Genomic DNA, 17,389 nt, shown 5'->3' with positions numbered 1-17,389 from the left:
CCTGATGACCCTATGAGATAGGTACCATTGTTTGCTTCTTTCTAGAAATGAAGACGTTACACAGTTCAAGGCACATAACTTTATGTAACAGGGTTGGCCTCACACCTGGAACATGTGGCTTTAAAGTCCATCTCATAATGGCCTCATTACCATCTCTTGAGGTTTGGTCAAACTGAACACAAAATACTTCCAATTGGAAAGAGGTTTCACATTTCACAACATGGTCATGATAGCTCTAAGAATACACTCTAAATTTATATCGCATTTTTAAACTAAGTCCACAACTTAGCCAAGATCCCTTTGACAGTGAGTGCTGGGAGGCCAGCTTTCACATATCAACTGTAAACTAAATGTAGAAATTAACAAACACCTATGTGTTCTCCATACTAGAAAAAGGTGGGGCACAAGGTACAAATTACTGGGAGTAACAAAACAGGGCATGTGATGGTTACTTTGCACACATAATCTAAAATATCCTCAAAATAGTCCAGTGAATTAGACAGTGGATTAGTCCAATGAATTACCTCTTACAGGTAAGGAATCAGAGGTTCAGAGAGATAATCTGCATATATCTAGGTAATAATATCAAATAATAAATAATCAAATAATATCAAAGCAGAATTAAAGCAAAGTATACTTGACTACATAGCCATGCTCTTTCTACCATCCTCATTATAAAATTCTGTCTTCCAGCCTTCAGCTCCCAGGCTATAGTACCATGCCCCAATCACATGGACAGCTAGAGATGGACATGTCTACAAACAGCTTTTTAGAATAAACAGTCTTAAGTCTGGGCAAAAAAAAAAAAAAGATTTTAAAAAACAGGAGATAAAGGAAATGAGTAAATGACAAATGGTTTATAGACAAATTCAAGTTATTCAACCACTCTTCAGGTTTTTTTCCACTCCAATTTCAAAATGATTATGATTTACAAACTTCTGTCAAGTTCACCAAAGAGCAAAAGAAGGGAGAGGAGTAAGCTAGATTGCAGTTAAGCTGGACACAGAGACATTTCTGGATCACTAAGAATTTTTCACTAAGACAGCGCTGGTATTTTGCATGATGAATTACACCCCTAACCATGACTAATTAATCCCCAGAAAGGCATTTATTTACTTAATAGACTCAAAGGGCCACTATACACGTGTTGAGCTACTGTTAACAGCATCTAATAGAACAAGTGTCTATTAAGTGATTCCAGTAGATTCACAAGCCACCAGCTCCAAACACGTCCTAGGTACAAGCATTAAACTCAAGAGTAAATAACTAAAGATTGAAAATGGTTTGTCTGTTTCCTTTTTTAATACCAGCTTCTGTATTTCAGTTGGCCCATCAAATGTTTTGAAAAGAAAATAACCAGTCACCACCATTCCTGGTTTCTTCTACAGAGCAATTTTGTTTTCACTTTGGACTTAATAGAGTAATGGAGTCTAGACAGGAGAAAACACATAAAAGTCGATATTATTCTTTAAAAAGACGAAAGGAAGACCAAATAAAACAAAAAGCACACCTATAAAAATAAGGTTAGTCACCAAAAGGTGACCCAACACTCAAGGGAAGCAATAACTTTCGATCAAACATAGAATAAAAGGATTCAAAAAGGAAAAAACACAAAGCTAAATGAGTGCTCTGAGTGTTATTATGAATACAGAAGAAAACCTTGCTACACCAGCACTGAGGAGGCCGAGGCAATAGGATTGTGAGTTTGAGGCCAGCTTGGACTCCATAGCAAAACCCTGCCTGAAAAACAAACAAAACAAAAAAGTGATAAATAAAAACAAATAGAAGCTGGGCATAGGTGGCTCACTCCTGTAATCCTAGCTATTTAGGAGGCTGAGATATGAGGATCACAGTTTAGAGCCAACTCAGGCAGGAAAGTCCAGTGAAACTCTTATCTCCAATTAACCACCAGAAAACCAGAAGTGGCTCTGTAGCTCAAAGTGGTAGACCACTAGCCTTGAGTGATAAGACTCAGGGACAGCATCCAGGCCTTGAGTTCAAGCCCCATGACCACAATAATAGTAATTAATTGATTGATTGATTAATTAAAAACCTGCCAAATAGGGCTTTGCAACTTTAAGCTACCTGACCAAAACTGAGGTATTTGACCTCTCTGGGCCTATGTTACCCTATTAAAACAGAAAAGACAATAAGAATACCTGTGGGCTGGGAAGGTAGCTCAGTGGTAGAGCGCTTGCCTTGCATGCCTGAGGCCCTGGGTTCGATTCCTCAGCACCACATAAGCAAAAAGAAAAAAGCCGGAAGTGGCACTGTGGCTCAAGTGGTAGAGCGCTCGCCTTGAGCTGAAGAGCTGAGGGACAGCGCCCAGGCCCAGAGTTCAGGCCCCATGACCGGACCCAAAAAAAAAAAAGAATACCTGGTTCACAGGGATGTTTTAAGGAATGGAGAAGTGCATGGATGTGCTGTGAAAATGCTGACCCATGCATTATTAGAATCAAAATAAATAATCTATGTATCACAACATGGTTAGCCTCCCTTACTCTAAAGTTCCTGGGGATATCTACATTTGGACTGAGACAGACCATTGTTCTAGATTCTTATGGTGCCTTATATATTAGATGTTTAGTAAAAGCTACATAATGAGCAGCAGCCAGATTCAGGTTGCAGAAAGGTCATGGAGGACAGCTAGCTGCCCTAACAAACAACTGTTAGGAAATGGTCTCATACAAAGAAATGCCTATTTGAAAATCCCTAGGAAATGAGAAGTAAAAGAATTAAATAGGTACTGATTCATTCATTATTACCAGACATATTTCTAAGCAGCTAGAGATACAGCAGTGAACAAAACCCATCCGTCCCTCATGTGTGGGGAAAGGCAGACAACAAAGCAAACAGGGAGGCACTGAACAAGAGAAGACAGGAGGAGGTAGGAGCTGTGGAAACACAAAGGCAGGAAAGGAAGATGAGAGGTATTTTAGATGAAGGCACAGGGGACTCTTAGATGAAGAAAGCATGAGGACGGAGTTTACTGGGAGGTGAGGAGGAAATACACACACACTATCTGTGGAAGCTGTTCCAGGGAGAATAGAAGACTTGGGGGCTTGAAGGAGGATGAGCGAAAAGGGAGTGGCAAGGAGGTCAATGTAACTTTAGAGACTCAAGGAAGAATGAAGTAGGTAATAGGAGATGAGGTCAGGGAAGAAAGTGGGAACCAGACCAGACACAACTTGATGGGTTTTTACAGTAGATGTTCTGTTAAGCCACTAGGGGGTTAGCAACTGGCCTGAGAGTAAAATTTATCAGCCAGTACTGGTGAAACTAAATTAATATTACTCAGATTGGTCTTGTTTTAAATGTGGTTTCCTTTTTCAAATTAAAAAAAAATCTGAGATGGTTTCTAAAAAAAATTGTAAATAATAAAAAGCAAAATACACAAGAAAAAGTAGAATTAAGGAAATGTAGGACAAAACAACAACGTACAAAGTACAGCAGGTCACATGGCCAAGCAGAGTTTATATCAAATGAGGCCCTAATTTAAATTTGGGGTTTCCCAGTGGTCAAGACAAAAATGAACATAGTATTATAATTCTTACCATGAAAAAGACAGAGTCTAGTTCCTCCACAGAAAACAAACTTACATATTCCAAAATTCCAAAAGATTATCTTTCACTTAAAACAAGGGAGACATTGTACAATACACTGAATGACATTCTCAATAATCTTCTGGAAACAAAGTAATACATTTTACAACACTAGTTCTAAATCTCTTTGGGAACATAACATTAAAAAAAATAATAATTCAAACTCAGAGATTTTGAAAGTCTCCAAATTTAACCCAAACATAAAGTTTACCAATGAATCATTTTAATCTAAGAGCAGAACTAGGGGAATTTTTAGAATTAAATGGAACACATTTAATTTCCTCTTCTCAGCAAACATTTTGCTAGTTCAAGCCAGCAAGTCTTTTTTTTTTTTTTTTTGTCAGTCGCGGGACTTGAACTATGGGCCTGGGCGCTGTCCCTCAGCTCTTCAGCTCAGGGCTAGTGCTCTACCACTTAATTCAAAGCACCACTTTCCAGTTTTCTGGTGGTTTAATGGAGATGAGAGTCTCATGGACTTTCCTGCCTGGGCTGGCTTTGAACCATGATCCTCAGATCTCAGCTTCCTGAGTAGCTAGGATTGCAGGCATGAGCCACCAAAGCCCGGCAAGCCAATAAGTCTTTCAAGAGTATGTTGGTATTAAATCAACATCATGTGTTGGTATTAAATGGTTATTCAAAAAATATCATGTATTATAAGCTAGAAAACATGCATTAAGGTTGAACAATTGATTTTGATCATTTAAGAGACAAACTATGACACTGCCTACACATCAAGATTACCTGTAAGTAGGTGATAACAGACAGTTGTTTATATTGTTTTGTTGTGGTGTGTGTGTGTGTGTGTGTGTGTGTGTGTGTGTGCGCGCGCGCGCGCGCTGTCAGTCCTTACGCTCTACCACTTTGAGCCATGGCACTACTTCCAGTTTTCTAGTGGTTAACTGGAGATAGGATTCTCAGACTGACTTTGAGTCACACTCCTCAGATCACAGCCTCCTGAGTAGCTAGGATTACAGGTGTGAGTCACCAGTGCTTGGCTGTTTAAGGTATTTTACAAAAGTGATGAAAAGTTCTCTGGTTCAGTTACAACCTGAGCTGTGTCTCTCCACATAATGTGTATGAAGCTCAACCCTCAATATGACAGCATTTGACAGTAAAGTCAAGAAGGGGTGTAGGACTGAGTTCTCTCATTCTCTCTCTCTCTCTGTCTCTCTCTCTCTTTCTCTCTGTGTTTGTTTCTCTCTGTATTGTGTCTCTATGTGTATTTTTTTCATCCTCTCTCTCTCTCTCTCTTTCTCCACACACAAACAGTCTATGTAGACCAAACTGGCTAGGAACACTAGCAATCCTAACTCAGCCTCCCAAGTGCTGAGCTTATACCATGTTCAGTTTGGTTAAATTCTCAAAGCAAATAGTATTTAGTCAACCTCCTTAGCCAAAAACAGATATTTAGGGAATCCACAAGAATTAGCTGCTTGATACACCATAGGTAACTAAATTAATTAACTTACAACAAGAAATATTTAACATGATACACCTGGAATTTTGGTGACACCTGCACAATGATTCCATTAAGTCATGTTTTCTATACACAGATTAAATTGTCTACCAAGAGCATTTCTTGTTGGCTCCACTGACCTGTCTTCCAGAAGTAATAAAGACTAACAAAGCAATTAATGGAAATCCCTTCAAGCTACTCAGAAAAACTAATTACAAGGAAGTCTTCACATATCTAAAAATCAGTATCAGAATGCAGAATCTCTATAGAGCAAAATCTACAGTAAGAATCAAACCTCTTCAGTCACCTCCATTCTGACAGGCACTCAGAATGGGCCTAAGAGACCAACTAGTTAGTATCACATAGTCTCTCATTTTTTATTTATCAGCACCCCAGTCAACATTACTTTCTAACACATAACCACAAACAGAAACTAAGCATGGTTAAACATTTTAATGTATTTTTATTGCTATTAAAAAGGTGAAGTACAGAGGGGTTACTATTTTATAAGTTGAGTAATAAGTACATATCATTTTGGACAATGTCACCCCTATCTTTGCTCCCTCCCAGTTTTTCCCTCTTATCATCATCTACAGTTGTATAGTTCATTTTCAACATAGCATCTAGTGAGTACCTGTGCTACATTTGTTCACTCTTCGTTCCTCTATTTCTGTGCCCCCATTATCCTCCCAAAGACAGATAATCAAACAACATGGTTACACTTTTAACAAGTTCTCAAGCATTAACTAGGTTCAGAACTCACTCCAAAGAAAAAGATTAGGTATCGGTTTACTGTTCTTTCCAGAAGATAATGTTACTTTGTATCACTGATCCCAATTAAAGCCAAAATCTTAAGTGGAGGAGATTCTCCAAAATGTGAGTTCCAAACCAGAAGACATTTGGTGAAATCCTTATTTCCAAAGTGTAAGTCTAGTTTTCTTTTCCTTTAAAATATAAAACATCCAACCTAAGAAATGCCTGATTATAGCATATGCCTATATTCAGCAGGTGACCTTAAGGCAGTTCTTCAAGTGAGTAGAGTATGAGTACAAACTACAGAGGAAAAAAAGAGGTTGCTGGTTTGATAAGCACTAACTACACAAGCTAAGACACAAGACTTCCAAGATAATTATACGCACTAGGAATAGCGTATAAATGCTTCCAGTGGATTACAAAAACAAGAGTCCCTCATCATAATTCTGAGTTTTCATAAAATATCATACATTAAAGAAATATTTGAGATGTGGATCATTATATAATCACATGAGATACGGCCTCACTTAAAGCATAAAAAAATCAGATTTTAGTCTATTCAATTATTTACTGATTGCTTACTTCTTAATTATGCTTCATTATAGCCAACAAAATATAGGAAACTCCCATCCCAACTGATAGCAATTAATAATGACAAGTCCATCTGAAAAAGTTTTTGATGCATATGAACAATTCCCCTTACCTTACCAACATAAATAGATTCATGTAATATCAAATGACAATAAACCATTTCCTTTTTAAAACCAGTTAAAAATTCACTGTCTTGCTTTAGATAGCACTGAGAGCCAGATGCTACATCCAACACATACACACATAGGTTTTTCTTTTTCCATATTTCAATTCACTAATTTATACAGAACACTTCTAAGGACCAAAATCCACAAGTCTTTTAGTCAACCAAGAAGGCCATTGTTTGAAGTGAAGTAAAATCACCCCCACTCCAGAATACCACTGAGATCAAGGATAACAAAGTCAACTTAAGATTTATCCCCAACTTTTACCCACTCTCTAACTCTTTTTCCACCTCCATTTTAAGGTCCACATCCTAGATGATTATTTTCTGGTGAGTTCCTCAGAAATAAGCTTTTAGGAGTTGTGTAATTTTTGAAAACTGAATTATACAAGATGAAGCAAGTTTATTAATGGCAAATATCCATGAAACTTCACTATGTCAATGGGGCTAAAACAGAACCTTGTTTCTCATACTCTTCCCCTTCTGCATGTACACATATAAACACAAATGCCTTTTTTTTCAAGTGTTGGGAACTGAACTCCAAACTCAAAGCCTTGGACAGCTAGGCAAGCATTCTACCATTAAGCTGCACCTCCATCCAGCCCTTTTGCATATATTTTTGTGGAAAATTGGGCCATGAATGAGAATTAAGGAACTTATCAAAAAAAAAAAAAATCCAGCTTCCTACTGACACATTCTTATCTTGGAATGACCCTAACTTCCTCTCCAATTACTTCATTACAAATTGCAGATGTGTTTTTGCTTTTTAATATTTTATTCTCTTTAAGTAGTTGTACAGAGGAGTTGCCATTCAACGAAGCAGTTTCTGAATACATTGCATCTTGATCAATGTCATACCTTTCAACATTCTCACCCACCCAACCCACTTGTCTTAATTTTAGATTATGTATTAATTTTTTGTCTTTTAACAAAGCAGCTTATGTGTACAATGCATCTTGATCTGTGTCACTACTTCAACATCTTCACCCCCTTCCACTCACCCCTTCCCACGTATTTCTCAATTCTGTGGTATATACAATGAATTCTTGCCTGAATTCTCCCTGCTTCTTCCCTTCGTTCTTCTACCTGTCCCCTTGGCCCCGCCCTACTTTCTTGCAAGTACCCATTTCCTAGTATTTATTTTGTTAGGCTCTGACTTAGTCTTTTTAAAGAAGTACACCATTGGTGCTCTCCAGAGAGTCTATTACACTTGAGTCAATTCATTTGTAGCCCCTTGCTTACTACTCAGTGTGGTTACTTGCAGACTTATAGGCACATTCTAGCTACCACGAATAAGGGAAACCATGAAACCTATGTTTCCCTGGTTCTGGCTGACTTAATATAAATTTTTCCAATTCTTTCCATTTCCTTACAAATTATACAATGTCATTCTATTTGATGGATGAGCAGATTGCCATTGTGTATACACACCACATTTTCTTGCTCTATTCATCTATGAGGGGGCATCTGGGATCTTTATCTTGGCTATAGTAAATACTGCTGCAATGAACATGGCTGTGCTGGCAGCTTTAGTCCATCCTTGTTTGTGCTCTATTGGATAAATGCTGAGGAGTGGAATTACTAGGTCTAGAGTAGCTCTATGGTTAGTTTTTTGAGGAACCTCCATACTGCTTTCCAGAGTGGACATGATTATTTATTGGGATAAATTTCAATATATGTATACATCTTATGAATGTTTTAAGCATAGGCATAACAGTAAGAATAATTCCACTTAGTTTCTTACATGGGAAGTAATTCCCCACCCAAGTTATGTTTTTAAGACTATTCCAACTTAATCATGCTTTGGAATCAATCACCTGAACTCTGGTTAAAATGCACAGTCAAATCAAGCACTGCCTGTGACGTGTCTTCCTAGCAAGCTCCAAGGCATCTACTGAGTACTAGATAATGTCTCTCAACACACTGAGAGAGAACTAGTCTTAAAAAGAATTATGTTCGACCTTTTGAATTGTGTTCTGCTTGACTTCTGACAAGAGCTTTAAAAATAAATAAAAGTCAGAAAAGATCCTCACAAGAAGCAATGAAGTGTTAATGCTTTTTAAGCAACATAAGTATTTTCCTTTATTACTTTGTGTTAAGATGTGCCTTTCTACATTATTAAAGACAAAATCCCCAGGATAAAAAGACTGGCTACTAGAATAATGGCCAAGGTCATAACTCATTTCATAGCTTAACAGCAATTAACAAACATGTAAGCAGCAAACTATAAGACTGTAACAGAGAGCAGAGTTCAGCATTACATTCAAATGCAAACAAAAACAAAACAAAACAAAAACACTAATGGACTCTTAAATATTGTACTGCCCAAAGAAAGTCCATTTCAACCATATTAAACCTCAGGCTAACAATGCTATTACAGATATTAAATAAAACAGAACTATAAAACGAAAGAAACAAACATGCATGAGAGTTTCAAGGCATTTCTCGGCATTTTGAAAGAAGAGTTCCTGAAAAAGTGCTAAAGGAAGTGAAGGTGTTCAATTGTTCAATACTGTAATAACTAAGACCCTTCATGTTGAATAATCTTGTTCTGCTCACATCATAACTTCCAAATACCACATTGAAATGTCTTTTTCTTCTCAGACCATACGCAACCCAAAATGGTACCAAAGAAAACGAATATTTAAAGATACTTTTTAAAATATAAAGTATTCATGTACTTATGCTTTGGGTGTGGAGACTAACAAAGAAATTAATAAATAAAAAGGTTTCCAAACACTGGAAATAAGACTATTATTTTCATGGCAGTAAGGGGGAAGAAAGAGAGCTCCACAGAGAACACTTACATCTGTGGAGGGTTAGTATGGAGCAGCTTAGTCAGCTCAGTATGCAGCAGCACATATGAGAAGGACCTACAGAAGGCCCAGAAAAGAATAACCAGAAAAGATTCGAGGAAACAATAAATCCACATGGGGCTGCAAATAGTACCTATTCTCTCTCAGCCAAAGTGAAAAGTCTCATAATTCTTAGGGCACTAAGTAGAGTATGCAAAAGAAAAAAACATGAGAAAGAACACTGTAGAACACTAGAATTTCTCTCACCAAGTCATATACTAAGACTTGTGTACTTATATCTTACATACACACACACAGACACACGCAGGCACACACACATATCTATGTATATATGCATGCCTCAAAAAGACAGAAAATAAGGTTAGGGTAGCATAAGATTCCATAGACTGTTTTTTAAAAATTCCAGTTATCCATCCCACATTTTAAGTATTATCTTTAGTTTTTTGGCATATTCATTGCTGGAATCACTTCTCACTAGTATGGTCTTTCTATAGAAGATTGATTTTTGTTTTGAAGATTTGTTTAAAAGTCTTATCAGTGCTTAATTCCGAGTTAAGAGTAGATGAGGGTTGGGAATGTGGCTCAGTGGTAGAGCGCTTGCTTTGCATGCATGAGGCCCCAGGTTCGATTCCTCAGCACCACATAAGCAGAAGAAAAAAAAAAAGCCAGAAGTGGCACTGTAGCTCAAGGGGTAGAGCGCTAGCCTTGAGCTGAAGAGCTGAGGGACAGCGCCCAGGCCCAGAGTTCAGGCCCACGACCAGACCCAAAAAAAAAAAAAAAGAGTAGATGAGAAGCTGGGTACAACAGGGCCTGACTGTTAGCCCACATGTGAGAGGCTGAAGCAGAAGGAACACAAATTCAAGGCCAGCCTGAACTATATAATAAGACCCTGACAAAAGGGGAAAGGGAGGAGGAAGTGAAGAAAAAAGAGAAGAAAAAAATGGGAGGAGAGGAAAAGAGGACAGTAAGAATATAGGTAATTTACCTACTCTATGACTATTAAACTTTAGTAGCTGGGCACCAGTGGCTCACACCTGTAATCCTAGCTACTCAGGAGGCTGAGAGCTGAGGCTCACAGTTCAAAGCCAGCCCAGGCAGGAAAGGCCATTAGACTCTTACCTCCAATAAACCACTAGAAAACCGAAAGTGAAAAAACTTTTGTATCTGTAAGACTAAAAGAGGAAAACGATATTTTGAGAAATGGAATTGTTGGACAGCATTCTTCTTTTATGACTACTCTTTTCACAAATTTTTACAATATAATTTTATAACAGAAAAAGGCTGCCATGAGACCTTTGATTCTCTATGTGTAAGGTATTTATTTATATCTTGTGTGTTTTACATATATACACATGCAGTATATGTATATGTGTATATATATATATATATACATACAAACACATATTTAAATCTAGCTTCTTTAGCTTTATTTCAGATTATCAAAGAGTTACCATCTTAGTTCAGTACACAAAACTTCCTGGTCACAAAGATGCTCACCTGGAGTGACTGTAATCAACCTAGCAAGGATATTTATAATGGAAAACATTATACTCTAATTGCTATCTGTAAACTTATCCAAAAATCAAGTTTTTAGTCAAAGAAGCTAAAATATGAGAAAGGAGGAAATGAACATTTGAGCACCTTCTCTATTACAAACTGTTGACACTTTTACATGTTCTTTGATCATCTATCATCTTCCCAGACCACAGGAGATCGTATCATTATCCCAGTTTACAAATGAGAAAGTAAGACAGAGATCTTAAGTCACTAATCAAAAGTTGTAGGAAAGCATGTTAAGTTTCTACTAAATTACACTAAAGTACATACTGAACCTCCGACTGAAGGGTATGCCCAAACCAATGTTCAAATAATAGCTTGAAAAACTTGCTCCTATCATCCACTATTAAAACTGCATGCTTCAAATCTTTCAAGAAATCTCTTTCAAGAAATCTCAATGTAACTAATTACATATGGGACTTGACACCAAGATCTAGGTCACCAATTTAATTCTGCATAGTCAGTGAAAAGAATGTGATCTCCCCTCATTTCAACATATTGTTCAACATGCCAGAACTTCCTGATAATAGGCTACAAAGTTTTCTGATAGTAATGTTCAAACAACACTGGCTACATCACCAGTGTCTACACTCTGCAGGCTAGAAACCTAAAAATCATTATGATATGGGTTGAAATGAAGAAAGGAGCTGACACTGGAAGCGGCGTGAACACCTGGCCACACCTTCCAGGACTTGGCTCAGGAGGGAATGACCATGTTCCTTTCCTGCCACAAACTGTTACAAACCTCAAAGCTATCTGTTCAAAGTCCAGATCAAAGCCTGGACCCCTTCAACAAAGTTTACTTTGAATTAACTACAGGCTGACCAAAATATATTCTGCAGAGGAGGGGAGTTTTAACAGGTATCTACGATAAAGGATTTCCTAAGGTTTTGAAATCTCAACTTCTGAGAAGACATAAAAGTTGATGAAAATATGAGCTTTCCACTGCCTCTAACTCTCTTTACATCTTTGGCCAATGTCTATCTACAAAAGCTCTGCTGCAAGGTTTCAATTAGGTCTTCCTAAGTCACAACCAAAGTTTGTCTCCCAATTAAACTGGCTATTACAGGCCAACTTACAAAGGAGAGAAAGACAACATTTAATTGGAAAGCAGATCACCTAACAGTAAGTGGTAGACTTGTTTCCCAATTAAAAATCTGACAAGAACTCACAAAAAAAAATAACCTCTCGAAAATGTCACTTGCTTATTTCCAAACAAAAGATTGGTGGTGGTTAGATCAATTGAAGGAAAATGAAAAATGTGCATGTGTGTGTATGTGTAAAACTGGCCAAAGTGTACATCAACAAGTGATCAAGAGTCTGTCCACACAGAGCTGTTTTAAAGGTCTAGCCGCCAAACTTAAAAGGTGACAGCAGTAGCCTCTTGCAGACTATAACCCAACCAGCACTTGCTTCCTCATCAGAGCCTTTCACACAAATCTAAAGACTTCTGTAAAACCTTCGGAGTCTACCTATGAAACAACCAACTCGCTTGAAATACTCTTACACAGCATTTCTTAAATGATTACAATTTTTTTGAGTCTCAATGTACTTTCAAAACATCTATCGAGTGAAATTCTTTGCCAACATACTTAATAAAGAATAAACTTAGCTTTAAAAAAAAATAGCGCCAGTGGCTTACTCCTGTAATCCTAGCTATAAAGGAGGCTGAGATCTGAGGATCACAGTTCAAAGTTAGCCTGGGCAGGAAAATCTGGGAGACTCTTATCTCCAATAAACCATCAGAAAACCAGAAGTGGCGCTGTGGCAGAGTGCTAGCCTTGAGTTGAAGAGCTGAGGGACAGTGACTAGCAAACGTAATTCATGAAGTTATACCAAATAATTCTGACTTTTTCTTTTCAGGACTTGGACTTAAATTCAAGGTCTCTCACTTGTCAAGCAAACATTCTAAGTTTGATATGCTGAGCCATATCTCCATCCTTTTCTGTGCCAATTGTTTTTGAGACAAGAGACTCTCTCCGTGCCCAGGTGCAAACCTAGGTCTCAGTCACTTATTTTAGGCTTTCCATCATAGCTAGGATGGCAGGCCCACATCATTATACCCAGCTATCCACTGAGAAAGGATCTTACAAACTTTTCTGCTCATGCTAGCAATATGCTGTGAATCCCAATCGCAGCCTCCCCACTGATAAATGTTGGCTTATAAATACGTTAACATAATGAACTATGAGCAGAGCACTGGTGACTCATGCCTATAATTTTAGATACTCAAGAGGATGAGATCTGAAGGTCATGATTTGAAGCCAGCCCCAGAAAAGTCCATGAGACTCTTAGCTTCAATTAACCACCAAAACGCTGGAAATGGAGGTGTGGCTCATATGACAGAGCAAAAAGCTTAACCAGAAAGCTAAGGGACCACATGTAGGCCCTGAGTTCAAGTCCCAGTAACAGCACACAAAGGTAATGAACTCTTATATTAGCAAAAAATAGAGTCATCATTTAATAATTTAATACCATGATGAGACACAGCAATGAGACTTGGATATTCTTTCCCTTTGTCTATATCTATTCTGTCCTTAAAATAAACTTAGTCTATCTGTAGATTTGTCTAATCCAATATTAGAAGATGTCTGCAAGTGCTGTTGCCAACTATTAGGAAAAACACTTTTAAAGCAGTATAAAATATATCTGAATTACCAGAGGCTACGATTTGGAGCATAGTTCCAGGCTATCCCAGGCAAAAAAGTTCTAAGATTCCCAACTTAACAAAAATACCTGATCACAGTAGTGCATAGCTGTCATTCAGCTACCGCAAGAAATCTAAGTAGGACATTCATGGTTCTCACTGCCAGGGCAAAAAGAAAGACATGGTCTCAAAAATAACCAGAGTAGAAGAGCTAGAAGTATGGTTTCCAGCAGGGGTGTACATGCTTATCAAGTGTGAACCAGGATCGTTAAAGCAAATAAAAAAGTAGTATGTTATAATACATAAAGTAGTATAAAAATGACATCTTTTTACATATTTGTGCAACATAACTGAAGGGTGACGTTTAATATTATTCAAAACAACAATTGCTCAGGGACACAAAAAACATAAAGCTAGGGGTTGGAGGCCTAGCTCTGGTCATAGAGTGCCATTTAACAGGCAAAGACAAGCATCAGATACTTGTCTTGGTCTCAAACAAAAATAATAAATAAAAATAATAAACCTAAACTGATCATTTTTAAATACACTGTATTCTAAGAAGCACTATATTTTGTGACAATAACAGGCTCATGGAAATGTGAAAGAGAACTGACATGTACCAGGGGCATCTTCTAGAATATTCAGACATTATAAACCTACTACAAGTTTTACTTTTTGAGGATTGTGGCCAAAGCAACCAGGAAAGTTAGTATTTGACAGAACTTAAAGATTTAAGCACAGAAGGAGGTAATCAGAGTATACAAAACTAGAAATAATTAATATGATGCCATAAAATGTGAAACACAAAGGATACAAGTTGAATAGATGCACAGAGGAGCAACTTCAGAATGCTAACACAGTTTCCTAAAAAGAAATATACATTTTTGGGAGAGGAAGAGTAGGAGAAAAACAAAGGAGTGGGTAACAATGTTTGACAAGAGATGTACTCATTACCTTACCCATATAACTGGAACCCCTCTGTACAGAATCTTTACAATAAAATTTTAAAGAAAAGAAATATACATTTTGGAGTTCCATTCTTCCAAGCAGGACCTTCCCTTCACCCCATCTCTCAAAGGATAAAGTCATACTATCAATCTTGTTCACTGACACAAAAGCGGGTTCGCAAAAGCGAACCCAGAAGGAAACAAGGAAATTGCATTGGCAACATCCTCATTCCAGACAAAACTTTTCAATGACTCAAAAAATAAATAAATAAAGGTAAAAGACAAACACCTACTCTACAGCTTTGAGAGTATCAGACTGTGTTCATTTGTAACCAATCTTTACTAAACTTGCCCTGAATCTAGGTCTGAATATTCCCTAATGCCAAGCTTGTAACAAGTATGATAAAATAAAGATTTTAGTTACATGTTTAGAATAGTAAAAGTTAAGGAAGAAAAAAATTAAAATGATACATAACAAAAGTCCAAGTAAAATTCCTAGGCCAAAATGATGGTGATACAGTGAAGGTAATACTGATTAGCGTAAGAAACGGATGGATAACCACAAAATCATGGTATGCACCATTCAGCAATAAGAGATACCCCCTGAAGAACACAAATGAATGGTCCACCAAAGGCAATGCATATCTCTGAATCCGTATCAGTCAAAACGTTTTACAGTGGTTTCCAGGTTTTTTCCAAGATGAGACATTTATTTGGGCTAAGTTAACTAGCACTGAAGAAAACAGACATAGCACAATAGAAATGAAAAAGGTCAGGGGGAAGCCCTAGCTTAAGCAGGAAGACTTAAGCCTTGAATTCAAAACCCTAATACTTTCCCCCAAAAACTGGAAAAAGTCTATCATTTCTTCATGACAGTCTTACACCATAATTTTATACATATTTTATTTCCAAGTAAAATATACTCTCCTCAAGAGTATATTTTGTCTCTGCAAAACTCAAAGCATTCCATCTATTCACTCAACATTTACTAAGGATGTACATAGTATAAGTGCCAGGCACCATACTACAAACTAGCACTGCAAACCTATTATTTAAGTAAATGTTAACGATAAGGCAGGAAAAAAAATGAACACGTCCATAGAAGAATACAAACAAAAACATGTACTATAATTCTACAGAGGATTAAGGTGGAAAACTACAAATACTCTGGCTGAAGTTTAAGTACCATGAGATCTATCTATACTAGCTATGTACTGTCAATTAAGAATGTGGGCTTGAAGTTGCACACCACCATTTCTTCTGCAAGGCCTACCAAGTATATTGTTTCCATAAAACTATTATTACTTGTAAAAGACAATTAAAAATAATGATTTAACAGGCCATACTTTTAAACTACAGTCCCTTAAGAAAGATCCACAGGATGGTTCTTTTATCAGTCCAGGATGGATAAGTTGTTTTACCTTTGAGATACTCATACATGCAAATGCTTACTACCTACCAGATGCTGTTGGGCCCTGGGTTTTAAAGAAATAATCAGGACTGGACAGGATCCCTTTAAGAACCCAAACAAAAGTTGAGCAGAGGTTGAGGGGAAGATAAGATGAGGTGTACTTTTCACCCAACTCCCCCCTCAAATTAAAAAAAAAAAAAACGAGTTGAAATTCCATTGCCAACAATGTGAAATGTGTCATAAATAACATTTCATTCAAGTTGTTTTTAGTTATTCCTGTAATATACATTTCATTCAAGTTGTTTTTAGTTATTCCTATATCATCTTTACCGGTGCTCAATTTATTTCACTTTATAAACAACAACAACAACAAAAAGATTCCTTGAAGGTCCACCACTCCACTCACACTTTACTGTTCCATGCATAGAGAATTTGAAAGCTGTTTGGTTTTTAAGGACTAGGAAGGCAGCAAACAACAGAACGAAAATCAGAAACGAATGTGAGCCTTCAAAACCCACAGTGGTAACCAGCTCACTGCAGATCCTTGAACTGGAGGCCGTGGCCATTCACGGGTGGGGAAGAGTGTCCGGAGTTGGGACACCCTGAAACTCGTGACAGGAAATGCCCAAACTTCTGGAAGTCCCTCTGGACTGGGAAACGGGACTCCTTCCCTGGTGCCATCAATCCACCAATGTGTGCATACACGTGTGTCCTCGTTGACCATGCCTTCCCCAGCCTTCCTCTGCCAGGCCCTGGGACCCTAAAAAGCTCTCTGCTCCTACAGAAGAGACCTTGAGGCGCGGCTCCTCCCGCTAAAGCCCAACGTCGGAGGTAAAAAAGTAAAACGGGTGTGTGTGTGGGGGGGGGGGGGGGGTGATGGAGGGGCTGAGGCCCCAGCACGGGTAACCACGGGCCCTGGGAGGAGCTGGGGAGGCCAGGAGCGCACAGAAGGGTCGGCAGGGTGGACCCCGGCTCCCTTCTCCCTTCTAAACCGGAGGTCGAGCCGCTGTCCCCTGACCCCTGACCCTGCCTCCTGCCTCCCTCACCTGATCACTGAGATGAGCAGCCCCGAAGGGTCTTTGCTTTTGCTGACTGTGCTCCTGTATTTCCCACCAGCTGCTTCTGCCGCCATCTTGGTACGGGTGGTGAAGAGCCGCCGGGCTTGACAGAACCAGGCGAACGTAAATTCCGTATTTGACGCCCCTCGGGTATAAGCCAATAGGAGAAGAGAATTTCAGACATGCGGAAGTGCAACACCCAATAAAGGGAGGGAAGAGGTGGGACTAACACTGCAAGTCTCTTTGCCGCGGCAAGCGTGTTTGCTCCCAAGCACACTGGGAGTTGTAGTTCTTTTTTACAGCAATTAAGTAAATCAAAGATAACTTCAAGTCTTCTAAAGAGCACCTTCACTTGTATAGACTTTGATCTTTTTTCAGTTCACTTGCT

At 38.2% G+C, this 17,389-nt stretch overlaps 1 protein-coding gene across 3 annotated transcripts in view; it reads right to left on the bottom strand.

Moving 5' to 3' along the window:
- Exoc4 (exocyst complex component 4) overlaps positions 1-17,100 on the bottom strand; it is a 691,471-nt gene extending 674,371 nt beyond the window's left edge. For 2 of the 3 annotated variants that reach the window (XM_013021697.1, XM_013021698.1), the window contains exon 1: positions 16,990-17,080. In XM_013021697.1, coding sequence (XP_012877151.1) covers positions 16,990-17,075 — 86 coding nt within the window. In that variant the 5' untranslated portion in view covers positions 17,076-17,080. Of the gene's footprint in view, positions 1-16,989 lie in introns of all 3 variants that reach the window. The other variant, XM_013021696.1, reaches the window with a different exon arrangement.
- Positions 17,101-17,389: the final 289 nt, after the last annotated feature.

The sequence above is a fragment of the Dipodomys ordii genome, unplaced genomic scaffold (assembly GCF_000151885.1).
Source record: "Dipodomys ordii isolate 6190 unplaced genomic scaffold, Dord_2.0 Scaffold56, whole genome shotgun sequence".
Lineage (NCBI taxonomy): Eukaryota > Metazoa > Chordata > Mammalia > Rodentia > Heteromyidae > Dipodomys > Dipodomys ordii.
This window is presented reverse-complemented; position numbering and strand designations above follow the sequence as displayed.